Source organism: Mus pahari, chromosome 7 (genome assembly GCF_900095145.1).
Source record: "Mus pahari chromosome 7, PAHARI_EIJ_v1.1, whole genome shotgun sequence".
Classification (NCBI taxonomy): Eukaryota; Metazoa; Chordata; class Mammalia; order Rodentia; family Muridae; genus Mus; species Mus pahari.
This window is the reverse complement of record NC_034596.1, coordinates 99,673,872-99,700,864: the sequence shown is the minus strand read 5'-3', so window position 1 is coordinate 99,700,864 and position 26,993 is coordinate 99,673,872. Positions and strand designations below refer to the sequence as shown.

General features: G+C 44.3%; 1 protein-coding gene across 1 annotated transcript in view; it reads left to right on the top strand.

Moving 5' to 3' along the window:
* The window catches only part of Atg2b (autophagy related 2B), a 68,584-nt gene that overhangs the window by 26,634 nt on the left and 14,957 nt on the right, over positions 1-26,993 (top strand). The window contains exons 10-32 of the mRNA XM_029540549.1: positions 1,475-1,736; positions 3,744-3,894; positions 4,368-4,460; positions 4,577-4,765; positions 7,107-7,380; positions 8,780-8,882; positions 9,157-9,352; positions 9,905-10,047; positions 12,178-12,335; positions 12,649-12,821; positions 13,358-13,508; positions 15,092-15,291; positions 15,440-15,520; positions 16,620-16,726; positions 17,187-17,279; positions 17,753-17,823; positions 18,264-18,340; positions 18,817-18,987; positions 20,894-21,035; positions 22,882-23,084; positions 24,156-24,382; positions 26,045-26,153; positions 26,741-26,935. Of these exons, the coding sequence (XP_029396409.1) occupies positions 1,475-1,736; positions 3,744-3,894; positions 4,368-4,460; positions 4,577-4,765; positions 7,107-7,380; positions 8,780-8,882; positions 9,157-9,352; positions 9,905-10,047; positions 12,178-12,335; positions 12,649-12,821; positions 13,358-13,508; positions 15,092-15,291; positions 15,440-15,520; positions 16,620-16,726; positions 17,187-17,279; positions 17,753-17,823; positions 18,264-18,340; positions 18,817-18,987; positions 20,894-21,035; positions 22,882-23,084; positions 24,156-24,382; positions 26,045-26,153; positions 26,741-26,935 (3,569 nt within the window). The remainder of the gene's footprint in view (positions 1-1,474; positions 1,737-3,743; positions 3,895-4,367; positions 4,461-4,576; positions 4,766-7,106; positions 7,381-8,779; positions 8,883-9,156; positions 9,353-9,904; positions 10,048-12,177; positions 12,336-12,648; positions 12,822-13,357; positions 13,509-15,091; positions 15,292-15,439; positions 15,521-16,619; positions 16,727-17,186; positions 17,280-17,752; positions 17,824-18,263; positions 18,341-18,816; positions 18,988-20,893; positions 21,036-22,881; positions 23,085-24,155; positions 24,383-26,044; positions 26,154-26,740; positions 26,936-26,993) is intronic.

Genomic DNA, 26,993 nt, shown 5'->3' with positions numbered 1-26,993 from the left:
ACTTCTATACTGCTGTTCATCACTGAAGGAAGTCAGGACTGGAACTCAAGGAGGTCAGGAAGTAGGAGCTGATGCAGAGGCTATGGAGGGATGTTTCTTACTGGCTTGCTTCCCCTGGCTTGCTCAGCCTGCTCTTTTACAGAACCCCAGATTCCCAGCCCAGAGATGGTCCCACCCACAATCGGCCTTTCTCCCTTGATCACTAATTGAGAAAATGCCTTACAGCTGCATCTCATGGAGGCATTTCCCCAACTGAAGCTCCTTTCTCTGTGATAACTCCAGCTTGTGTCAAGTTGACACACAAAACTAGCTAGTACACTAGGTGTGCACCACTATGCCTGGTTCTCATTACTTTATATATTTTTATATAAAATACATAGATATTATGTGGAAATATACAGTAGGTTTTACATCATTTCAATTTAAGACTTTCAATCAACTATCTGATTTGTGTTGTATATATATGTGTGCACGTGTGTGTGTGTGTATGTATGAATGTATGTATACCTGTGTGTTTGTGTGATATGTGTGTGTTTATGTGTGCCTGTATGTGTATGGTCTATGTATTTGTGTGTGTGCCGTATATATACATGTGTTTATATGTGTAAGCATATTGTGCACATGTGTGTTTACATACATGTTTATGTATATTTTTGTGTGTGAATGTGGCTGTGCTTATGTGCACATGTGTGCCTGTGTATTTTTGTGTGTATGCAATGAACGTGCATGTGGCTCTCATGTTGGACATAGAAACTTGACAGTGGGGCTGGTGAGATGGCTCAGCGGGTAAGAGTACCCGACTGCTTTTCCAAAGGTGCAGAGTTCAAATCCCAGCAACCACATGGTGGCTCACAGCCATCCTTAAGGAGATCTGACGCCCCCTTCTGGATTGTCTGAAGACAGCTACAGTGTACTTACATATAATAAATAAATAAATCTTTAAAAAAAAAAAAAAAAAAGAAACTTGACAGTGCCCAGCCAGTGCTCCATCATTATACACTAGCTCACTGAGTTGTTTTTTCATTGCTTTCATATTGTTTAAAAGAAAGTTTCAATTTTGATTCTGCATTTCCTTTCCAGAATTGGGTACTGAACTTAGTACTTTGAGCATGCCGGGCAATTGCTTTACCACTGTTCTGCACTGTCGAACCTTATTCTTCAATATTTAACTGAACTAATTTAACTGAACTAAGCTCAATGGAGAATTTGGTGTGCAGATTTTGGTTAATCTTGTTTTTTTGTTTGTTTGTTTGTTTGTTTTCTCACACAGTTTTATAGTACAAAAGATGTGTCCACACATTTCTCCTTACTGAGATGGACTCTCGTACTTCAGGTACAAGAATCCTGCATGCCAGATGCAGCAGGGTAGCAGTCTATTTAAGATGTCTGCTGTTACTCTGGCTGCTCTGGGCTTCCTGTCCTTAAAGCTAAGGTAACATCTTGTCATTCTGACTTATAACTCCATGTATTTCAGCTCTCTCCTCTAGGTCTGTTTCAGTGGATGAATCCAGACCTGAGTTTATCTGCAGGTTGGCTCTCGGCATATTCTCCGTCTCTGTGCTTCACATCGATCCTTTGTCTCCAGCGGAAACATCTCTGAACGTCAACCCATTGACACGCATGGCCATCGACTTCTTCTCCTGTATAGAAAAGATGGACCTAGCAATATTTTCGACAGGAGACTTTAAGTCTTTCCGAGCAGTCTTTGCCGAAGCTTGTTCACACGATCACCTTAGGTGAACTCTCATGATTACTAAAGCTACTTCATAAAGAACCAAATACGCGCTTTTGCATCTGTTTCCCTTTCTGCATTGGTTTTTAATGGGTAACAGTCACTACAGTACTACAGAGATGATCCGTACTGTCTCCTTCAATGGTGTAGTGTGAGAATAGTGCAGCCGCAGAGCTGGGTAGTTTGCAGCTCCCTCCCTGTCCTTGCCAAGTTTGTGTGACCACATTTTGCTCTCATCCTTGCCATCACTGTTGAAATAATGGGATGGTTCTTTTTGGCCCTGGCAGTAACAGAGGTGATGGTGGTAGTGAGGCTAGGGCTGATGAGGGAGGGCTTGGGAAAGGCCCTGCTAGGCCATGAGGTGGGGAGTTACCAAGCCTGCACCAAGTTTGCATGCTTCAGTTTCTGCCAATTCTTAGAGTCGTGAGCCTTCCTAGTGAGACTTAATAGATGAGTTAATTGAACCAGCAATATAGGGTTAGCATGCAAATGCTGTGTGTGTGTATCAAACTTTTATTTTTATGTCTATGGCTGTGTGTGCATGGACAGTTGTGAACTGCCACGTGGGTGCTGGGGTTTGAACCTAGATCTCCTGGAATAGCTTGTGTTTAATTTTACTTGCTGAGCTAGCTTTCCAGCCCCAGTGCTGTGTATTTTAATATGTATGGGATCTATAAAATGAGTGATATTTGTTTTGTTTTGTTTTGTTTTTTTAAAGATTTATTTATTTATTATATGTAAGTACACTGTAGCTGTCCTCAGACACTCCAGAAGAGGGCGTCAGAACTTGTTATGGATGGTTATGAGCCACCATGTGGTTGCTGGGATTTGAACTCCGGACCTTCGGAAGAGCAGTCGGGTGCTCTTACCCACTGAGCCATCTCACCAGCCCGTGATATTTGTATAATATCTGGACAAATAAAATTTGTTTTTGGTGACAGGATCTCATGATGCAGTATAGTCTGGTCTCAACCTTTGAGGCAGCCAAAGCCAACCCTGGGCCTCTTGCTCCTGCCTCCTGAGGTGGTAGATGTGAGCCAGCATGCTTGGTTTTGGGTAGTGCTGGGAGGCTGAAGCTGGGCTTCATGTGTGTGAGGCTAGTGCTCTGCAGCTGAGCTGAACCCTTAGCCCTTGCTTGAGGTTTTTAGGTAAGTTTTCTGGAGTGTCAAAATTAATGTCTGAAGTAGTTTTTGACTCCCATCAAAAGACGTTCTATAGGTTAGGACCATAGTATTTCTAATAAAATTATAAAATCATCTTCCCTCAGTTTTGTTAGAGTTCGAAACAGCTTCTGGTAGAAAATATGACAAAAAAACTGTGAACCCATCAACTGAAGTTTTTAAAAATTACTGCATGATTTTTGTCCCTTGGCTTTAGAGACATTCTCGACTCTCAGAGACACTGGTCTGAGACTCATGGCCTTCGAGGCTCCTGGGATTTCAGGAGTTCACACCACACCCAGCCTGAATGATGTTTTTATTTTTTAGATTGTTTTAAGAAACCATTTCAAACATTTTAGAGTTCTGAATTTTCTTTAAAGAATTTGTTTTGTTTTAAGACAGAGTCTTACCTTGTAACCTTGGCTAGCCTGGAACTTGGTATGTGCTAGACTGGCCTCAAAACTTGTAGAGATCCATCTGCCTCTGCCTCCAAAGTGCTGGCATTAAAGGCATGTGTGTGCCGCCGTGCCTGGGCAGATCTGAGATATTTTATCCACTGCAGCATAAGCTTGGATTGTGGAAGAAAGAAGGGCACTGTTGGGCAGCGCAGGCCTCCTGGGAGGTGTACCATAGTAGAGACGTTACAGAATAGGAAATGGGACGCTCAGGACCTTAGGAATGTGAGTGATCACAGCTTGGACTTGTTAGAGTAGTTGTATTTTATTATTTCTCATAATAATATATATCATATAGTAATATGTAATATTGTGTACTACTAACATCTGCTTGCTCACGCTATGTTGTTTAATTTAGCAGCATGTGAAGACCCTTACACGCTGCTTTTGTGATAGATTTATAGGTACTGGCATCAAAGTGTCCTATGAGCAGAGACAAAGGTCAGCTTCCCGGCACTTTAGCACGGACATGTCCGTTGGACAAATGGAGTTTTTGGAGTGTCTGTTTCCAACAGATTATCATTCTGTTCCTCCTCACTACACAGAGGTAAATGCTGGACCACCTTTGGAGTGCTTTTTAGATTTGTTTTGCTTTTTAAAGGAATTGAGTGAACAACAATACTTTTCTTTAAAATGTACCAGGGTCATGAAGTGCGTTAGTGTTGTTTTTTATCTTTGAGGTTGTTGAAACAAATTTTAAACTATGTTAGCAAACATTTTAAATGAAAGGAGAGTTATTTGAGGAGGCAGACAGGTTATGGTCTGTTACTTTATTTTGTTTTCAAAGTGTTTTCTTAGGTACTGGATGTTTGAACCCTCGCCTGCATGCTGCAGATGAGGTGCTGAGTTCACAGCACTTGGCAGCTTGAGTGCAGCTGGCTGTTCTGACTGCAGCAAGCCTGTCTCACCTACAGAACTCCTGTGGTCTGCAGGGTTGAGTTCAGCCTAATATGCTGGGTTTATGTAATTGACTTGAGCTTACTGTCCTAGCTGAAACCCATCTTCATTCTTGTCTTTAAGCTTCTAACGTTCCATTCCAAAGAAGGGACTGATGCCCACCTTCCCGTGTGTCTTCAGCTTCACTACAAACATTCTGAGACTAGAGGACCCCAGGTGAGAGACCTGTGTAGCCACCACTTTCTGTGGTTGTTTGACTTTTACTTTGTCAGTTTTTAACCTTGTTTTACCGTTTTGTTAATAATTATATTGTGCTTTTTTTTTTTTTAAAGGGTAATCAAGCAAGACTTAGTTCAGTTCCTCAAAAGGCAGAATTACAAATTAAATTAAACCCTGTGTGTTGCGAGCTGGATATCAGTATTGTGGATAGGTTAAATTCCTTGCTTCAACCTCAGAAACTCACTACAGTGGAGATGATGGCCTCACACATGTATGCGTCCTATAACAAGCATATTAGTTTGGTAAGTATGCAGAAAGTGGTACCTTAAGCACAATTACTTAATATGTACCAAGGACCAGCCTCATCTTGGAGAGTGGTTCTGAGATAATGACAAACGACTCAAGTCAAATCCTGGGTCCAAGTTGACAGCCTGTGTTCTGCTCGGGATGGCTCCCTAGACAGCTCTCTGTCGACAGCTCTTGGGCTCTGTAGTCTGCCCGACCGATGGAGACAGCTTTTCAGGCTGTTCTCTGTTCTGCCCTGCTTTAGACAGCTTTTTCTTGCTGTCCTAAAAAACGCTTTGGCTGAGACATCTAGCTTCTGTTTGAGACAGCTCTCTCTGGTTGAGACAACTCACTCTGCTCGTAAAAATTATTACTAAAAGCTCTCTGGATAGCTCTTGGTTTTTCTGACCAAAGTCAGAAAAGTTGCTATAAAAAAATTCTTGGATTTTCCAACCAAGTCAGAAGTCCTGTTAGAAAAATTCTAAAAGTAGTTCTTGGGTTTTCCCATCAAAATCAGAAAGCTGGAAAAAATTTCTAAAAGGGCTGTGTTTAACTCTTTTAAGTAATTCTTGGGATACTTTTTCCCCCTCTGAGACAGAGTTTCTCTGTGTAGCCCTGGTTGTCCTGGAACTCACTGTGTAGACCAGGCTGGCCACGAACTCAGAAATCCACCTGCCTCTGCCTCCCAAGTGCTGGGATTAAAGGCGTGCTCACCACCTAACAGAATTGCTGTGTGGTACCAGCTGTATGAAGAAGGCTCCTCAGGAAGGGTTAGGTGAGAGGGAGAATGTCTTCTGAGATAGGATCCCATTATTGGCCCAGGTTGGCCAGGAAAGTGCGCTCCTCCTGCGTCAGCCTTTCCAGTAGGAGAATTCCAGGCATGTGGCACTCTGGCTTCCCTTAGATTGCGTTAGACAGAATTTAGACAGAAAAGTCACAGGCAGAAGAAAGGTAGACAGGGAGCTGACAACATGCGGTACAGTGGGGTTGGATTACTTTCTTTGGATTTTGAAAAGTCCTGTAACACACTCAGGACGTTTTATTTTCATTTCATAAACATGACGGAGGTGAAAGGAAAGCCCAGGCAGCCCAGGAGTGCTGTGGAGAGTGGGGGCTGAGACTGTGTCACACTGTGTCACTCTTGCTGGGGTCCAGTACACAGTGTGGACTTGGAACTGCACTGGGGCTCAGTGGTTGGAGTGTTGGTCTATAGGACCAGGACCAGTCCCAGGCTAACAGGCGGCTTTAATGGGCGGAGGTCAGTGCAGCAGTGTGTGCTCACAGGCACAGCTGCTCTGTGGCTGAAGCAGTTTTGCCCTTCGTTCCTGGTGTTGAAGCAGCATTCTTTATTTTTCATTGCTTCTTGTTGCTTCTTGTTTAAGTTGTAGGCCAGTCTCTTATATTTGCTGTTAAGCTCGGATGTGTTGGGATGACCACATCATTCCCTGGATTTTCTTAGTTTTGATTTGAGATTTGAGAGTGGAATCTATGTTAGAAAACCAAACAGGGAAGAGATAGAATAGATTTATGAAAACTCGTGGTTTCTAACTTGAGAGAAGCAAGGGCACCTGCTAGAAGAGGGAGGGCTGTGGAGGAGAGCCAGTGAGAGCACAGCCCAGTGAAGCCCATGCTGGGCTGTCCTGTGACAAGCAGCTATGTGAGAGAGGGAGGACATTTTATGGAAAATTAGAAAGCAACTTTTGTTTGAATGAATGCTTTTGACCATTGCGTAGTAGTGATTTTTAACTTTTAACTGTAGAAGTTAGATCTGGTTCTTCGTTCTAGCCTCATACTCCCAGAAATAAGACTCAGACTCAAAATATATCTACTAACACCTTGGCCATATAGCTGCGTCCTTCTCTGTCTAGATTATAATGTACGATAACCCATTTACTCTAACCTACATTCTAACCTACGTTCTGCCACCTGGCTGGTTACCTGTGCTCGGGGACCAGGTGACCATCTTGTCACATCTTCCCGGGTGGATTTTCTTCACCTGGCACTCTCCCAGAATTCTCTCTGCTCCTGTATGTCCCACCTATTTCTTGCCTAAGCCATAGGTCATCAGTTTTATTATTGACAGGTGCCAGGCCCATATAGGCGTTTGTTAATAGGCTAGTTTACACTTTTTCCTTGTAGTTTATGGTGCGCTATGAGAGGCTCTGTAGTGCCTGTCCTCATGTTTGCTTACTTTCATGTGAAGATTCAGCTGTTGCCAACGGGCCTGAATGGGCAGTAGCTGTTACATTTGAACTTGTGCTAATAGGGTAGTGGGTTGTTTGAACTGTGGATGCTGTGGCCCGTGGGGAGCGGCGATGGCGCACAATGAACTGCTGAGTATTCCTCATCCTGTTTCAGCACAAGGCTTTCACGGAAGTGTTCCTAGATGACTCGCACAGCCCTGCAAACCGTCGGGTGTCCGTACAAGTGGCCGCCCCAGCACTACACCTGTCTGTTCGCTTCCCTATTCCTGATCTCCGATCAGACCAGGAAAGAGGGCCCTGGTTTAAGAAGTCACTTCAGAAAGAGACTCTTCATTTAGAATTTACAGATCTGGAGTCCAAGACAGAGTTCGTGGGAGGATCCACCCCAGAACAAACTAAACTGGAACTGACTTTTCGAGAGCTATCTGGTAAGACTGAACCCACCTGTTCAGTGTGTGTTCACAGAGCAGACTTCATGTAGAACACCCTCCTCACAACACCTAAAATGGCAAGATTGGGAGCACAGTTAGAGAATAGGGCAAAAGCCCCTCCCAGAACTGTGTGCAGAATTCAAAACAAAACAAAACAAAACAACGCAATGCTTGGTTTGCTTTGGTGACATCTTCGTAGGAGTGAGTGCGTTAGCATTTTCTTTTCTTTTTTTTTTTTCTTTCTTTCTTTTTTTTTTTTTTTTTTTTTTTTTTCTTTGCGTTAGCATTTTCTGTCATCGCATACTACTTACTGTGTGTGATAGGGGCTGGGTAGCCTGTGCACCACTCTGCTAGTCCTGTATGTGCAGGTCACAGACATGTTGTCACTGCTGATCTGTGGCTGAAGAGGCTGTGTCTCCCTAGCTCACAGTGGTAAGGGCAAATCTGACACCTGAGTCCTCTGTCACTACACTACTGCCCTTCTGGGGTATCGTGGTAAAATATGACACAGATCTGCTGCATTCTTGTCCCTGTCACCAGCTCACCTCACACCCCTTGGCAGTCAGAGTCTCCCTGGGCTAATTTGATCTCTGATGAGTTTTTGTTGATACTTAAATGGAAATTTGCCAGCGGCATTCAGGAGTGGAGGATGTTCACATGCATTCTGCCATCCTTTGTCACTGTTGGCTGCAGCTTTCTGTTTTACAGGAAGGTTATGAAAGGCAGGGAGAAGCCAGGGTAGTAGTTAGCATGCATATATGAAGTACACATCAAAGTAACGTGTGTCTTTGTTTTTAGTCCTCAGTTAGCTGCATAAGGTTATCTTTATCTTTTCTGCCCCACTGGAGACTGAATTCCGGGTCTTACATACTGGGCAGTTGCTCTGTCTCTGAGCCGTAGCTCTAAGCTGTAAACTTTTCTTCCCTGAAGAAATAACTGGGGCTGGAGAGATGGCTCAGTGGTTAAGAGGACTTGCTGTAAAACCTTGAAGACCTAAGTTCAGATACCAACACCCACATAACAAGCTGAGCATGGTCTCACCTGTGCCCAAGAGTGGGTAGAAGGTAGTCCCTGGGGCTTGCTAACTGCCAGCGTAGTCAAAAAGTGCATGCTCCTGCTTCAAAGGAGTAAGATGGCGAGAAAGAGGTTACCTGATTCCTCACATACACACCAGGAAATCATTACCAGTACTCGGTAGGTAGTGACTGGACATGTTTACTATAGTTATGTAATACTAGGAAGAATTTTATGTGAATAAAAACTCCCCATTTGTGCACATTGTGCCTAGCACAAGCCACATTAAGTTAGGACCAATGAGTAGGCACTGCAGAGCTGAGAATGGTGTGTCTTCAGTATATGAGAAGCATGTGACAGTAAAGCCATCTTGGTTCCATAGGGTCATTCCAGGAGGAGAAGGGAGGGCCGTCTGTCAAGTTCTTCCATGTGTCTGGTGGAGTAGATGGAGACACCACATCGTCAGATGACTTTGACTGGCCGCGGTAAGCAAATGTAGGGGTGTAATGGAATTTCCAAAAAGTCAGCCTTTGAGTTGGCAAGAATCCCCGGCTAATGGCTTTCCTTTCTGTTTTTATTGCATTATATGTTGTGAAGTCTACCTGTCTGTAAGTGGGTTACAGTAGGCATGGGTTTTATACTTATAGGTCAGTCTTATCAAATTGACATGTAATCAGTGTTCACTATGTAACCTGCAGAAAGTAAACATGTTGCCATTTATACTTATATCTTGATATTTCAAATTATCTTTGCAATCAGAATGGTACTGAAAATAAACCCACCAGCCATGCATTCCATTTTGGAGAGAATAGCAGCTGAAGAAGAGGAAGAGAATGATGGTCACTACCAGGAGGAGGAGGACGGAGGCGCTCATTCCCTGAAAGATGTCTGCGACCTGAGACGGCCAGCCCCATCTCCCTTTTCCTCTCGTCGAGTGATGTTTGAGAATGAGCAGGTAAAGAGAATCCTGGTGAGCACTTCAGGGTAGTCATCCTGAGTAGCCATGGAGAGATGCTTCCCCGCTTCCTCTCCGCCCCATCCTCCCTTCCTTTTTTCTTTGTGTCGCAGGTTGGTTTTGAACTTGTGATCCTCTTGCTTTCACTTCTGAGTTGTGTGATTACCGCTTGTGCACTACACTTGGCTAGTTCTTTAGTTTTGAAAGAACACTGTAATCCTGTCACTTGGGAGGTGGAGGCAGGAAGTTTGCAAGTTTGAGACCAGATTGGGAGTCATTACAAGACCCTCTCGTGTAAATAACTGTAACATCACCAGCAGCAAGAACTCCCCAACGGCAAGAACAACAACAAAAATAATCTGTGTGGATTTTGTACTTCTTTGTAACTCTTGGCATCTATTTTTCTTGATGTATATTCTCCCTAGTTAAAAGTTATGTTTTATTTAATTGCTCACATAGTAAATGTTATAGTAATTTTAAAAATGCTGCTACTATTTTAAACATAGGTTGCTTCTTTGATGTGCTTTCTCACATTAAACTATTCTGTTTTAGATGGTGATGCCGGGAGACCCTGTGGAGATGACAGAATTTCAGGATAAAGCCATCAGCAACTCGCACTATGTGCTGGAGCTCCTGCTACCCAACATCCACCTGACACTGCCCAACAAAAGCTTCTACGAGAAGCTCTATAACAGGTGTGTTTGAGCTCCCAGTACTGCAGGCTCCTGTTTTAATACTGTTTAACATGCAGCCAAAACAATAAGAATAGTTCATAAATTGTTTGTATAGTTTATAACTCCAAGGTTGATCGATAACTGTGTTCTCTGCATGTATGTTCTCCTGTGTTGTGGGTGTGTGAAATGCTTAACCTAACCAACCTGTGTGCTGCCTGTTGACTGTCAGCAAGCTGCTGGGAAGTGCTGTTTTTCAATGGTGTGAAGAGCATTAGAAGATGTGAGTAGCAGGCCGACAGGCACTGGCTAGGTTTCTCAGGTTTTTTTGTAACCAAAAATTTTCATTTAGTGTGTTTAAATACTCCAACATATCTACCTAGGAAATACAGTCACCCCAGTTTGTACATCCCCCAAATGGAGATGGTCCTGGGGGCTCCCCCAGCAGGGCCTCTTGGAAGATCGAGTCATGTCAGCATCAGGCCTGTAGTGAGCTCTTGAGCAACCTCAGGAGGGAGGCAGTGCTTGCTTAGTGTCATTGCCTCCAGCTGTAACAGGCTCTCCTTCCCTTGGTCTTCAGAGACCGTTGCCTCTGCAGTGGGTTTGTTTGGTGTCACGTAGCTCTTGGTTCTGAGTCTTAGGGTCTCCAGGTCTCCCCACTGTAAGTCTTAGTGTATCAAGGTTCACTTTAGTTCAGCAGTCAGGATAGGATTTCACATACCAGGCCATTGGAATATACAAAGAAAATGGTAGCTCGTTAAGTAAGGCTTTCATTTTTTTTTTTTAAAGATTTATTTATTTATTAGATGTAAGTACAACTGTAGCTGTCTTCAGACACCCCAGAAGAGGGTGTCACATCCCATTACAGATGGTTGTGAGCCACCATGTGGTTGCTGAGACTTGAACTCAGGGCCTTCGGAAAAGCAGTGCTCTTAACCGCTGAGCCATCTCACCAGCCCTCATTTTTTTTTTTTTTTTTAAAATATTTATTTATTTATTTATGTACACTGTAGCTGTCTTCAGATACTCCAGAAGGGGGAGTCAGATCTTGTTACGGGTGGTTGTGAGCCACCATGTGGTTGCTGGGATTTGAACTCAGGACCTTTGGAAGAGCAGTCAGGTGCTCTTACCCGCTGAGCCATCTCATCAGCCCCCCTCATTTTGTTTTTAAACTACTTATTTATGTTATTTAGATTTAGAGTATATATGTGTATGTATTTGTGTGTGTTTGTATTTGCATGTTTGTGTTTATTTGTGTGTGTTTATGTGTGCTTATATTTGTGTTCGTGTGTGTCTGTATTTGTGTGTGCATGTTTGTATATGTTTGTATTTGTGTGTCTTTGGGAGCTGAGTCTAATCTTGAACACCAGCTTTTCTTCTGCTTGGCAGTATAACTTTGGGGAGATCACTTAAGCTTTAAGTGGTGGTTTCTTCATGAGTCAATGACTTTGGGGTAGCGAATCTCCCGTCTGTCCTGTGGGACTGGTGGGAAGGGACTGTTAAGAGTGTCCCTATAGCAGTTTGCCAAGTGAAAGCTGTCAAGCACCTCAGCAGTCTTCCTGTTGTCATTGGGGAGTGTGTGTGTGTGTGTGTTTGTGTGTGTGTGTGTGTGCGCGTGTGTGTGTGTGTGCGCGAGTGTGTGCATGTGTGTGCGTGCGTGTGTGCATGCGTGTGTGTGTGTGTGTGTGTGTGTGTGTGTGTGAGTGTGTATGTATGTGTGTGTGTGTGTGTGTGTTTTTAAAAAGAGACGGTCTCACTGTACAGCCCTGGCTGGTCTGAAACTTGTTGTGTAGACCAGGCTGGCCTGAAACTGCTTCTGCCTCTTAGGATTGAAGGCATGCTTCATTACACCTGACTGAGCTTTTCTCTGTAGTTTGTTCTCTCTCACCTTTAAAGTGTTTTCAGCAGCGTGATTAGGGCGTTCAGTGTATTGATATGACTGACACTAGGTGATATCTAATTAGGATCCAGTCTCAGATTCCTTTCTCTGTTCTAGCTTTCCCATCGAAAGCACGTGACTGCTGTTTTAACGCCCCTTCACAGGATCGTTTCCCATTTCTGCTTGAAACCTTATTTCACACAGGCTCCTGGCAAGAGGGTTCTCCATCTGTCCCCACTGACAAGTCTCCTGTTCATCTTGTGCTTTGTGTCTAGGATCTTTAATGACTTGCTTCTCTGGGAGCCAACAGCTCCTTCACCAGTGGAGACACTTGAAAACGTTTCCTATGGCATTGGACTCTCCGTGGCCAGCCAGCTGATAAACACCTTCAGCAAAGATAGCTTCAGTCCCTTTAAATCTGCAGTTCACTATGGTAATGTATTTTTACATTGGTTCTGGTATAAGCGCTTTATTTCTAAGTCTCAGACTTGTTTTCTATTTTTATGCTATAATTTCTTTGGAAATTTCTATGACTTTCCCCATATCTATGTCTATGCTGACAAGAACTTTGCTGCTCAAACATGGAATCTTTGGAGTGATCATGTGCATGTTTGATGTTCACTTGGTGGCCCCTCTCCCTCGTGGTTCTGTCCTGTGTGAAAATGCAAAGTACTGTTGTGATCATTGTAAGCTGCTGTCTTGCTTAGCTGTCAGAACCTGTAATAGTAGGTCTTTTCCCTGCATAGATGAAGACAGTGGATCTGAAGAAGAGACTTTGCAGTATTTTTCTGCTGTTGATCCCAACTATCGTTCCCGTAGGAAAAAAAAGTTGGACTCTCAGAACAAGAACTCTCAGAGCTTCCTCTCAGTGCTTCTGAGTATCAATCATGGATTAATGGCAGTGTTCACTGATGTAAAGGTATGGTTGCAGTCTCCTATAATGAAGTGGGGTGATGTTGTGTTAGTCTGGGGATGGGGAGCAGTGTTCCAGGATGCCGGAGAGCACAGGAGCTTTGAGAGCTAGCTTCCTCTGCAGCTCTGAGGCTGTGTAGCCTCCATGTAGAAAGCACCTGCTAAGTCTGCCAACGAGGGCAGTAATTGTAGCTCTTTTTCTGTCTCATTTTAAAAGAGGGTGAAACACAGTTATTCGTTCCAGAGGACTTACATAGTACACACATTATTCAGCGTCTTGTCCCACTGTATCAAATGGCTCAAGAAGCAGACTGCTTTGTGTGGTATGGAAGAATTTCCTGAGTTAGATTCAGAATGAGCATGCCAAGACACGTTCTTTCTGCATTTAAATAATGGTTGTCGGGCATGAAGCTCAGTGACCAAGAGCCTACCTACTATGTGCAAGTACTATGTGTTTTAGGTTCTATCTACAGTACTGAAATTTGACCAAAAGAAATAAAAAGTGACTTGTTTCTCCCCACCCCCACCCCCCTGTTTTGTTAGCAAGAGAATGGCGATCCGATGGAAAGTAAGCATGGAGAATTCTGGTTAGAATTCAATAGCGGCTCGTTCTTCTGTGTGACGAAGTATGAGGGCTTTGATGACAAGCACTATATCTGCTTACATTCCAGCAGCCTCAGGCTGTACCACAAAGGTAGGGAATTGTGCATCTTCCTCTCCTCTGTTTGGCAAGTGAATTTCCTATTTGTTAAAGACAGTCTCGAGAATACAACATTGGCTGGGCGGTGGTGGTGCACGCCTTTAATCCCAGCACTTGGGAGGCAGAGGCAGGCAGATTTCTGAGTTCGAGGCCAGCCTGGTCTACAGAGTGAGTTCCAGGACAGCCAGGGCTATACAGAGAAACCCTGTCTCGAAAAAAGGAAAAAAAAAAAAAAAGAGAGAATACAACATTGATGTAAGTTGTATTCTGTTGGGAGTTGTGGTTTTGTTGTCAAAATCATATTTATAGATTAAAACTTTTTTGTTTTGAGACAAGGTCTCACTGTATAGCCAACACTGGTCCTGAACTTGAGATTTTCCTGTTTCAGCTTCCCAAGTTCTAGGATTGTAAGTACACACTACCTCACCTGACTAAAACTTAGAAATTTCTAGTTGTTGCCTGAATTACTCTGTGAATAGGCACAAAGATAGGAAAATCTTGTTTTCCTAGTATTTCAGAAGCTTAGTTTATTTTTGTTTGCTTTTTTTTGTGAGTTTTTGCTCTCAGTTTTACCAACAATCACAAAGAAAAGTAGGTTGTTGCTACCATGCTGGGCTTTGACCCTATGCCACCAGAACCATGCCAGGTTCTGTGGGGATCTCCACAAACACAACAACCAGTAGAGTAATTGATGGCATGAGGCACTGGCTCAACACACATCAGTAGCCAGTGTGGTTCAAACCGCAGAGTCTGACACTGGGCAGTTTATTTGAGGCATATTTCAGTACAACATAGTTTGGAACAGTCTCCTGCTGTAACAACCCTGTGTGCACAGTGGAACTCTTCTCAAAGTGCATGTCATTTCTCCCCTGGAGATGGCTTGTATAGCTAGACTACACGCACCATCGTAAGGGCTTGAGGAGGAGCTGCTGCGCTCTTAGTCATACAGATGGTGCAGAATCCCCCACCTCCAGTCCTGTTTGTAAGAGTCTGGGGAACCAGGTATGGCTCTACAGAGAGCATAGGAGTCACCAGACTATTAATTGACTCCATTTCCAGCTTCCTGGGCAGAAAAAAGGTTTTATATCTCTTCCTTTGAAGAGACAACCCTGAATATTAACATTCCTGGTTTATTAGTGGTTGTCTGTGAGCACTAGGACCTCTGTGCTCCCAACAAGGTTCAAAGAAATAGATATGTACTGGAAATTATGTTAGAAGTGCTCTGAATCTCAGATGTCTCTCATAGTGACTCCTGCAGTGGACTCTTGAGATGGGGTACCATCAGAGCACAGGTGAGCCAGAATAGGGCACGAATGACCTTGAATCTGTTGTCTGAGGAGCACACTGTACAAAAATGGGTCATGTCCAGAACTATGGTCTCTCCCTAGTGTCTCATTTAATGTATGTGAACATCCCCTACAAATTCCCAGCTCCTTCTGATTCTGAACACCTTGGGTAAAGCATACGCAGCCTGCACAGCCTGCACAGTTTTGTTGTGAGTTGTGAAAGTCCAAACAATTACCGAACTAGTGTCAAGTGATCATGTTGTTGGTGTTTTTATCTCAACGTGTGTCTAGGCATAGTAGATGGAGCCATTCTCCCTACAGAGACGCGCTTGCCCTGTTCCACCCGCCCACACTGGCTGGAACCTACAATTTATTCCTCTGAAGAGGATGGCCTCAGCAGACCTGCCTCAGATGGGGTTGGAGGAGACAATTTGAATATGCTCTCAGTCGCAGTGAAGATACTGTCTGATAAGTCCGAGTCCAACACGAAGGTGTGTGCCTTACACTGCTAACTAGGCTTACTGATTTGCTTGCTCTCCAAGGTGACTGTACGGATGTCAACACCTTTGTTTTCTTGGAAAAATCTGAGTTGGGGAATCTGTGGATTAATGTGGTTCTTTGTGTTGTCCTGTGGTGCAGGAGTTCCTCGTGGCTGTGGGGCTGAAAGGAGCCACTCTACAGCACAGGGTGCTGCCCGCCGGACTCAGTTGGCACGAGCAGGTAAGAGCTGTCACCTGTCACGTACTTTAATAGCATTTACAAGTCATGACACTCAGAAGGCAGATGACTCTTTGCTCAAATTGCGGTCCCTATAGCTGCTCAGTGTCAGTGTTGTTGTTAGATCAGTCAAGAAAAGAAGTGCCTGAAGAATACCCAGGCTCGGAGAGCAGCAGTGGTGCTGAGTGCCGAAAACCAGAGATAGAGTTTAAACCAGAGTTAGGGTTAACAATACACTTTGTCTGTCTGCCTTCCTGTCTACTTACCTACCTACCTACTTATTTTTTCCATGTTTGGGACTAAACCCAGGGCCTCACACACACTGAGTGTTCTACTGCTCATTAGACTACAAAGCCTTGTGTTGGACCCCAGCAGCACATAAATGCAGCAGGCGTCCAGGACATAGAGCTAAGGAGGCCAAGGGTGACACTCAAGTTCCTGCCTCCTTAGCTCTACCTCCTGAGGAAACCAGGGTTTGAAAAGTAGTCTTCAACAAAGACTTTCCAAGAGTTGTTCTGGACAATATGTCAATTGTATGATTGTGCATACTTTTGTTTTCATAAGATAGGGCTTTCTCCCATCCAGGTATTAAGTACCGGTCCAGTCTTGTTTAGCTTCCAAGACTGGAGGAGATTGAGAGTGTTTAAGGTGGCATGACCACAGACATAAGATGAGGTTTCTAAGGTGTCTGTGGCATTCAGTTATTGGATGTGACTCTTCATTTCAAGTTCCAGTTTAGCAAGTAAGTACATTAGACTTGTAATTGTGTTACGTAAGGGGCACAAGCCATGATATGCACACACAGTGAGACATCAGGCCGTGATAAGCGCGCACACACACACACACACACACACACACACACAGAATGACATCAGGCCGTGATAAGCACACACACACACACAGTAAGACAGTTGCTATAGACAGGTAAGTGCATCTCCTCTCTTCTTTGGCATCCCTGTCATGCACAGACTTTCATAATGAATCCCCTCAGAACAATAGTGTTTTCTTATAGTATCTTAAGTCACTCTGTTACATATTTGTTAAATGTATTCTAGCAAAGTTATTTCTTCTAAAACAGGTAGTTATGTCTTTGTAATTATAGATTTTAAACTTCTTGAATATTGCTGATGAACCTGTTTTGGGATATAACCCTCCAACTTCATTTACAACTTTCCATGTCCATCTTTGGAGCTGTGCACTTGATTATAGGTGAGTCCATTGGAACCAAGTACAGTTTTACCTAAAACACACTGATTTTTAGAGCCACCAAGCCTGATAACCTGAATTTCTGGGATCCAATCATGGAAGAAAAGAACCAACTCCCCCAATTTGTCCTTTGGCTTCCACACATATACCACACAGCCACATACACGCATATGTGAATAAATAAAGTGTAATAAAAATTAAAACATTAATTTTTAAATAAATAATTCTGCCTGCCGTGGGTTGCACACCTGCAATTCCAATACTTACCAGGCTTGGGACAGAAGAGGTGAAGACAGGAGAGGTGAAGCCAGTCTGGGCTCCATAGTGAGATTCTGTCACAAAAGACTATACCTACCAAGCGAAGCAGAGCCCTCTAGCAATCCCACAGTTGAGTAGTTGCAGTTGGAAGTGTGTTTGGAAGAGTCCTGTTTGGAAATAATCTGTTGCTTGTTTTTGCTGCCAGGCCCCTTCACCTGCCAATCCGATCCCTTCTTACTGTTGAGACGTTCAGCATTTCTAGCAGTGTTGCCTTGGATAAATCTTCCTCTACTCTCAGGTACCTGTGAACTCAACCTGCACAGCTGCTGTTCAAATGCATCAGCTGGAGAGACCATGCTCACTTACCCAAACTGACGCCTAACATCAGCCGAGTCTGAACCACTTAGTCATCCTGCCTCAGGGATCCTTGTCGGGGCCGTGCTCCCCTGCTCCTCTCATTCTTGTGTTTCCACTTTAGGGGGGAGGACAGCACCCCGGAGACTCGGGTGGTCATTTAGGCCCTTTGATTGGTTTTCAGGTACCAGATATGTGTTATCTCAGAAATGGAAACCTTTAGCTGTGTGGGCATCATTTTAGACTGGCCCAAAAGCCTAAATGGCCATGTGTTGGCACCTTCATGTGTTTTGGGTCACACAGGTTTGGGGGGTGAGGTACACTGAGCGTGCCCAGCGCGTGCGCAGTGAGGTGCGGATGGCGCTGTGCTTCATTGGACTCAGCTTAGGTTTTCAGATGCTGTTTCTTCTTTTCCAGAATCATCATGGATGAGGCTGCCTTACATCTGTCGGACAAGTGCAACACTGTCACTGTAAACCTGAGTAGAGGTGCGTTCCACACACACTCTGGGGCCAATTACTGAAATGTGTGGGCTGGCTGCTGAAATGTGTGGGAATGTATTCAAGCAATTTTAGGTGAAGTGGAGTTGGAAAGGTGGACTCTTAATAGGGAACTTTTAACAGATGTTGAAATGTGTAATGTTTGTGACATCTTCAGAGTTTCCAGTTTGAGGTTGTAACGTGCTAATGGTATTTAGCTATGTGTTTCTCTATAGTCTAAATATCTGTTTAATATGTAGTCATCTGTTGTAGCAAAAATTGTGTGAAGTGTCAGATGAAGTCACAGTGAGGTGGTAGGGTTAACCTGTCTGTACCTTTCACACTACAGATCCTGTGCGTGGGTTGTGCATGAACTTTAAACAGAGGTTAGGTTTGGATTGGATAAATAGTTTTTAAAGCACTACAGTAAATATTGTATTAAATTTTAGATTATGTTCGTGTGATGGACATGGGACTTTTAGAGCTGACCATAACTGCAGTAAAATCTGATTCTGATGGAGAACAGGTCAGTTGTAATAAGTGGAAATTTTTATTTAAGTCCTATTCTTCAAAGATTTTAAATAAATATAACGTATTAGGACATATTTTTTCCCACCCAATTTCAGTCAAAATATTTGGAAACTAGAATTAATGTAAATACTTCTCATGTGACAAAACAAATGAGTGTATATTTTATTTCAGACTTATTTTATGTGTATGAATGTTTTGCCTACATGCATGTATGTGCACCACATGCATGCCTGCTACCTGCAAATGTCAGAAGAGGGTGTCAGACCCCTGGCACTGGAGTTACAGGCAGTTGTGAGCCATCATGTGGGTACTGGGACTTGTCTCTGGTCCTTTGCAGGAGCATCAAGTGCTCATAATGTCTGACCTGTATCTCCAGCCCATGAATGTATATTTTTAGTTCTTATGACTCTGTAGAGGACTTAGTGACTCTTGTCTTCAAAGATTGTCATTTTTCTTCCTGTGCCCTCCCAGACTGAGCCCCGCTTTGAGTTGCACTGTTCCAGTGACGTCATGCACATCAGAACATGCTCAGACTCGTGTGCCGCACTGATGAATCTCATTCAGTATGTCGCAAGTTACGGGGACCTACATGTGCCTCACAAAGCAGAGATGAAGCCTGGAGTCCCACAGAGAAAGCCCAAGGTACGGGGAAGACACCCATCCCTCTGACGTCACTTATTGGGAGTACCGAGTCTGTCTGGAGGGCAATTCCTGAGTCACCCTTCTCTGTAAGAAGCCATCTACTGCTCATGCTTTGTTTTAGAACATTAATCTCAGTAGAATAATTGTCTTTTAGAATTCGATTATTAAACTGTCAGCATGCTGCAGGCAGCTAGATGGCGGGTACTGCCATCACCAGGAAGGCCGCCTTCTCCAGCAATGTCTGCCCTGTTCTCTGTGTACTCTAGTCAGCTGCTTCTGTGGAGCTGCCTCTCCCTCCATTGCAGCCCAGGGAGGGGAGGCTGCAGGCTATCTCCAGTGCGCTCACACCTAGACTGCTTGAGTATTTCCCTGGTTAGCAGGGGAAGCAGCAAGTATCCCGGTTCACTTTCAGGTCACTGCTTGCTTGTGTCCAGTGTCATCCCCTTTCTGATGTCTTGTGTGCAGCTTGAATGGTGCTGCACTTATTTTAGTGCTTTTATTTTGCAGTGCTGTTCTTTACAGCCTTTTCTGTGAACAGACTCCTCAGTCTCCTCAGAACCTATTCAGATAGGTCAGAGTTCTGTTAGCAAGGGTCTGACTGGCATAGTGAGCCTTGTTAGGTCAACCCGCTCTTCCTTTCTGTCCCCCTGCTCCCATGTAGTGAGGTGACCAAAGATACCCCCCTACTATCTGCTGTTCTTAAAGATATTGTCCCGTTTACTTTCAGCTTGTATCTTTCCATTTCAGAGCCGTGCTCACCTTGAGGGAGCACTGCCTGGGTTTAATGGATCTAGTTACCAACTAGTGGTGAAGTGGTGGAGCGGAGCCTGTGCATCCCCATTCAGATTCCCTCCTCTTTATATTTCTACTGCACTTGGGAATCCAGGAAAGGAGGCCCTGACCTACAGGGCAGCAGGAGGATTTGAGTGGATGACACTTGGTCAGGGATCCCTGGCTGCCCAGCAGGGTTTTAAGCACCCCCCTCCCCCATGCAGGGTCCTGGTTCTCTGTCTGCTCCTGAGCTATGTTTATGTTTATTTGGGGTTGTCGGTAGCTATGGGTATGATGATAATGATTATACTAAAAGCTCACTGCTGGGCAGACTGTAAACCATGAGTGTAAACAGTGTCTATGGACTGCTCCTGGTGTCTGCAGTGCTGTGGTCACAGGCCGCTCTCCTGCCCTCTGCTCTACTCTCAGGCCGTGGACTCAGTGGCTTGCCTGTCTCCTCTGAAAAAAATATTTTCAGATGGTGTCTTAGTTTCACTGCAGTGAAGAGACACCATGACCATGGCAACTCTACAAAGGAAAATGTTTAACTGGGGCTGGCTTACAGTTTCAGAGGTTCAGTCCATTATCATCATGGTGGGAAGCATGGCAGTGTGCAGGAAGACATGGGGCTGAAGGAGCCAAGAGTTCCACATCTTTTTTTTTTTTCCTAATTTATTTTTATTTAATGTTCATTGGTGTTTGCCTGCTAATGCTATCTGTGTGAAGGTGTCGAATCCTCTGGAATTGGAGTTACAGACAGGTGTGAGCTGCCATGTAGGTGCTGGGAATTGAACCCAGGTCCTCTAGAAGAACAGTTGAGGCTCCTAACGGCTGAACCATTTCTCCAGACCTGAGTTCTAAGCCTTATCTGAAGGCAGCAGAAGGAGACCACATGGCGTATTCACTCCTATAAGGCCACACTTCCTAGTAGTGCCATTCTCCATGGGCCAAGCGTTCAAACACAGGGGTCTGTAGGGCCACACCTATTCAAACAGATGGGTTTTGTTTTGTTTGAGAAGTGTTTACTTTGTTTCCCAGGTTGGCCCTAGGTACCTGGATCCCTGTGGTCCTCTTGCCACAGCCAGGAGCATGGTCGGTCGGCTTTACCTATTTTTAACTCCAATTTTGGTTGTAGGTAGATTCCAGTGCTCGGTCATCTTCACATGGTCCAGTGCTTCCTGAAGAGGATCAGCAGATTTTACGGGACCTGATGAGTGATGCCATGGAGGAGGTTGATCTGCAGCAGGCCTCTGCCCCTGTCGGACCACAGGCTAATGGTGAGGAGGGCCTTTCCTGGGAGCGCTGCTAGGGTAGCAGATGTCACATTATTTGTGTTCTCATAACATTTTCAGTAAGGAACTTAGTTAAGATTCATCTGGGAGCCAGGCGTGGTGGCGCACGCCTTTAATCCCAGCACTCGGGAGGCAGAGGCAGGCAGATTTCTGAGTTCAAGGCCAGCCTAGTCTACAGCTCTACACAGAGAAACCCTAAAAAAAAAAAAAAAAAAAAAAAAAAGACTCGTGTGGGTGTGTGGGTGTGCACTAGCAATCAGCTCCCATCTACTGTCCCCGGGAGAACCAGCTGTCGGGATAGGCACTACTGTGGAGTGATTGAGAAATGACAAAACTGACTGGGAATGTGGACTGGAAGTCTTAGGGTCCAGTGAAAACAGGCTAGCTGGCTGCGAAGGGGGTGCGACATGGCAAGTCATAGGTTCGTCTATACTAGAATACAGAGGACGGGGTGTGTGATTTGTACATGCCTATCTCAGTAAAGTTGGATAAGCACAAGGGCGCAGATGAGTGGAGAACCTGACAGCCACATGGAGCGTGTACACACCCATAGCATCCTGTGTGTTCTTCCGATTCGATGGGCATAGTTATCTCTGTGTGTGGTTTGCAGATAGGGTCTCTTTATATATAAATCCCGGCTGTCCCGGAACTTACTGTGGCCCAGGCTGACCTGGGGCTCAGAGATCCTCCTGCCTTCACCTCCTGAGTGCGGGCTACTCAGCACCTGGTGGGGAATCTTGTCACTTCTAAATCCTGTAAACCTTAATTCCAAAACAATACCTGATGGAGCTGGGAATGGTGGTACATGCCTATGAACCTAATGCATAGGAGATAGAGGTAGTGTCAGGAACTCACGAGCAGCTTTGCTGTACGTAGTGAGTGTAAGGCCAGCCTGTGCTCGGTACATCTAAGAAGATCCATGGCATTATAAAATATGCAATAAATGTTCCATTCATTGAATTTAGGGTAGATTAAAACTAAGGCTATGAGCTTCCTATGTACTTTATAACAGCTGTGGCTAGTAGGAAGGGACCCTGCTTGCATATTATAGACACATTTTCATTAAAATTTGGACAGTGAGGGAGCTGGCAGGCAGGGCTTTTGGCAGTATTTAATGCTTGTCCAGGAGTCTTGAGGCCAAAGCACTGACTTAGGTGTTTTTATTTTCTTCCTGACGTGTCAGATTTGGTTTGAATGAATAGAGAGAATGGATAACTGCTAAGTAGTCCAAGCCCTTCTAGTACAGAGTTTGGTATGTATGGCATCTCCTGTGAATTTCATTCTGAAAGCTGCATGGGAACAAGTTTTCAGCATGGTTTTCTGGAGCCCAGGAATCAGCTCGGCCTTGCCACGCACAGAGTCCTGTAGGTTTTTTGGGTGGGGGTCTGCTACTTGTAATCTTTTTTCTTTCCGTTTGCAATTTTACCCAAGGGTTTCCAAGATTGAACTCTGGACACTTTCAGTTTCTTCCACCTACAAGAGAATCCTGGCCAAGTCAAAATGCCAGTTAATGGGAGCCAACCAGAGCTGAATGCCTGAGCTTCTCTTGCACAGGATAGCAGGGAAGGAACTGTCCCTTTCTTAATGCTGTCATTCATTTTCTTAGTAGAGAACTTGAACTTGGTTGCCACTTGTTTGTGCTGTTGAGGTATTTCTGCGTCTTGCTGAGATGTTTTGGGGGAGTTAGTTTAGCCTTCCATAAACCCCAGCTTCCCAGAGCTGTGGTAAGAAGTGGAGAAGGTTTGTTGTTATAAGAAGTATGGCTGCCTGTGGTTAAGAGAACTTTGTCGGTGGCTCAGAGAGGACCGGATGTTTCTGTCTTGCCATCTAGGTGTCCTGGATGAAAAGTCTCACACTCAGGAGCCGTGCTGCTCAGACCTCTTCCTGTTCCCAGACGAGAGTGGAAATGTGTCCCAGGAGTCCAGCCCTGCCTATCCATCGCTCACTCACCACTTGATCAGTGACGCGGTGACTGGTGTGACCGCTGAAAACGATGACTTCTGTATTCTTTTTGCACCAAAAGCAGCTGTCCAGGTAATAAACTGACAACACACTTACAAATTAAGTGGACCAAGGGCATTTGCAGATCTTTTGAATCTGTAACTCTTCCCACTTCAAAATTAATCCCTCTTGTAATCTATGTTACTACCTCTCCAACACGTGGGTCAACAATGCTTTACACATGCACAGTTTCCTTCACGATTAGTGAAGTGCAGTTGCTGTGTGTCAGGGCAGTGTAATTAAATGACAGGAAGTGGGCTACAGAATGGCTAGTGTAAACTCTTCAAGAATGGAAATGTCTGTGAAGACTGGTTGAGACGAGTGCACACACAGAACAGCCTATAGCACCCTCACACTGACCGTGCTCAGGGAACAGGTTCTGAGAACTCTCTGGTAAAAGAAAAATGAACAGAGCCATTCAGGATAACCTAGAATTAAAAACATGATAATTTAACCAATATGTTGAAATTTGTCAGGTTTTGATTTAGAATGCAGAATAACTGTAAACAGTAATAATAGAAACATACACACACGGCCTAGAGAGATGGCTCAGCAGTTAAGAGCACTGACTGCTCTTCTGGAGGTCCTGAGTTCAAATCCCAGCAACCACATGGTGGCTCTCAGCTATCTGTAATGGGATCTGATACCCTCTTCTGGTGTGTCTGAAGATAGCTATGGTGTACTTATTATATATAATAAGTAAATCTTTTTTTTAAAAAGAAACACACACACAATCTGTGTACTTGCATTATCAAATACTAAGATCCAAATTACAAACTGTAGAAATTATTCATAAGGTGTTCTTTTTTTTTTTTTATAGAACGGGTTTTATGTTAAGACAATAAAGTACAGTATGTTATGTGATGATTGCTGTCAGAAACTATTCCCAAGTGGGTGTAGTGGTGCGTGCCTGTAATCCCAGGCCTCAGGAGGCAGGAGAATCACTATGAGTTCAAGGCACCAATCAGTTATAATATGAGGGTCCATGTCTGAGAAAATAAATAATTAGCCCGTTTTACATACCAAAATAGTGAGAGAGAATGTAGGCTGGGGAAGCCCCTTGGTCTGTGGTGAGGAGAGGGTACTACTGTTGCTGTGTTTCAGGAGAAGGAAGAAGAGCCAGTGATAAAGATCATGGTTGATGATGCCATTGTGATAAAAGATGACTATTTCAGTCTGCCCATCACGAGGACGGACAGCAGCAAAGCGCCACTCCACTTTCCCATCCCTGCCATCCGATATGTTGTTAAAGAGGTCTCTCTGGTGTGGCATCTTTATGGAGGCAAGGACTTTGCAACAGCCCCTCCAACTTCTCCAGCTAAGAGTTACATGTAAGTTCACTTGATGAATCAATATACCTCTGGAAAAAAAAACCCCACAGGAAATTTATCTTTTTTTTTCCTTAAGATTTATTTATTTTTATGTGTATGAGTGTTTTACCGGGATATATGTCTGTGCACTACATGTGTAGTGCCCATAGAGGCCAGAAGAGGGCGTTGGATCCCTTGGAACTGGAGTTACAGACAGTTGGTGCTAGCCATGTGGTTGCTGGGACTTGAACTCAGATCCTTTGGAAGGTCGGTTGGTGCTCTTAACTACTAAGCCATCTTTCCAACTCTGGAGTTTATCTTAAGGATGAATAAATTCGTATTCAAATACATTAAATGTCATACCTAAAATAGGCTGTGCTTCTCACGTATTCACTAAAATGTCGACTTGGATTTTCACTTAGCAAGCATTTTCAGGTACCCATCATGTGTTTGTCCCAGAGGGAGAGAAAGTTGTATGACTGAATAGTGTTCACAAAATGAAGTGAGTGTATCAGGAGGTAGAGTTCATGTTTGCCCTGAGCCCCTAGTAGCTAACAGGGTATGGAACGGAACCAAGTATTTTTATTTTGTAAACTTTTTCCTTACTATTTTATGTGTGGTGTGAGTGTTTGTCATTGTCTGTGCACCACATGCATCCTTGCTTCTCTTAGAGGCCAGAAGAAGAGAAGGAGTTGGGTCCTCTGTAAGTGGGGCTATGGGATGGCTCAACCACCATGTGGGTTCTGGGAACCAAGTCTACATTCTCAGCAAGAGCAGCCATTGCCCTTAGCTTCTGAGCCATCTCTCCATTCCCGGAATTCTTTGATTAAGGAAAGCAGCATTCAGTCATGTGAGGAGAGAACAAATAGAAAGAGTGTGCTAGGGCTCATGTGTCTGGGTAGGTATGCCAGTGGGCTGGCACAGGAGCTCCCTGGGCAGAATCGTGTGGCACAGTGGCTGAGCTCCCTTTTCTCCTACTGGTTAGTCTGAATGCCTCTGTCCAGACCGAGTCCTGTTCTGTTGTTGACTTGGGTTTCTGAGGCTTCATTCCTAGTGTGTCGCTGCCCAGCATCATAATTTGGTTTTGTTCTAGGTCTGAATATTTAGCAAACAAGTTCCTACTCTAATGGTAGTAATAAAATTGCATTTTCAACATATCCAAAAATAAAAGACTCATCTCAGTGCCACTGGGGCCTGAGCCTAAGGCATTGCATGTGGTAAGCATGTGCTAGATACACAAGCTCCCTCCGAGGGCTCAGGCAGGGATTAGTGTTCATGTCCCCAGCCTCAGGAGTAGCTGCAATTACAGGCCTATACCACCAGTTCTGGCTAAGCAATATGATTTGGTTTGTTGTGCTGTTTATGGAACCTTCTTGTAGTTCTCTAATGCTTGCTTTATTTTATTAATCTTTCTGGTGTCATTTACTAAATTGAATACTCTTTTTTTTTTTTTTTAAAGATTTATTTATTTATTATATGTAAGTACACTGTAGCTGTCTTCAGACACTCCAGAAGAGGGTGTCAGATCTTGTTACGGATGGTTATGAGCCACCATGTGGTTGCTGGGATTTGAACTCTGGACCTTTGGAAGAACAGTCGGGTGTTCTTACCCACTGAGCCATCTCACCAGCCCTTGAATACTCTTTTAACAGAGTTTTTTTCTTTTTCTTTCTCCATTTTTAGTAGTCCCCACAGCTCACCTTCTCAAACACCTACAAGGCATGGACGCCACACAGTCTGTGGGGGCAAAGGAAGGAACCAGGACTTCTTAATGGAAATACAGTTAAGCAAGGTAAGATGGTATTTGCAAGGGAAGAATCACTTCAGGGGCCAGGTTAGTGGGTGATCTCTTGTTACTCCCAAGCATTCGCCCTTCAGTCCCTTCCCTGCAGAGTAGAAAAGTGTAAGGACCTTGTAGAACTCACACCTCTTTTCTTTGATGCTTTGCGAAGCCTGGGGTGTTTTTGTTTTCCCGGGCCACCCCAGGAGCAGGGGTTCCAGGACTCCCCTGGTGGCCTCTGCAAGATGAGGTTTCTGAGCTCTGCTCAGCATTTGCCTTTCTTGTCACTGGAAGAACCTCTGCTCTGTTGAAGAGTCTAACTGGGAAGGCCTGCCTTTGCCTTTGGACTGCACCTATGGAAAGTTCCCTGTGAGCATCTGCAGGCCATTCACATTGATGGAGCTTGGCCGAGAGGCTCGCAGCTTTAACTTCAGATCTCGGGGATTCTATCCCCTCTTCTGACCTCTGTAGGCACTGCATGCACATGATGCATAGACAAACTCGGCCACGAAAGTAGAAATACATAAAATCTCATAAGAAATGGAGAAAGTCAAATTTAAGTGACAGTCAAGATTGCTGTGTTGTTCTCGTCTGTTAAGGTGAAGTTTCAGCATGAGGTCTACCCTCCTTGTAAGCCCGAGTGTGAGTCCAGCCTCTTAGAACACCCAGTCTCCAGGCAGGTCTTCATCGTGCAGGACCTTGAAATTCGAGACCGGCTGGCAACATCACAGATGAACAAGTTTTTATACCTGTATTGCAGCAAAGACATGCCTCGTAAAGCCCACTCCAACATGGTAAGAGGCCTGGAAGCCCCGCTCTCTTATTAGTTGTGGAAAAACATTTTTTTTTTTT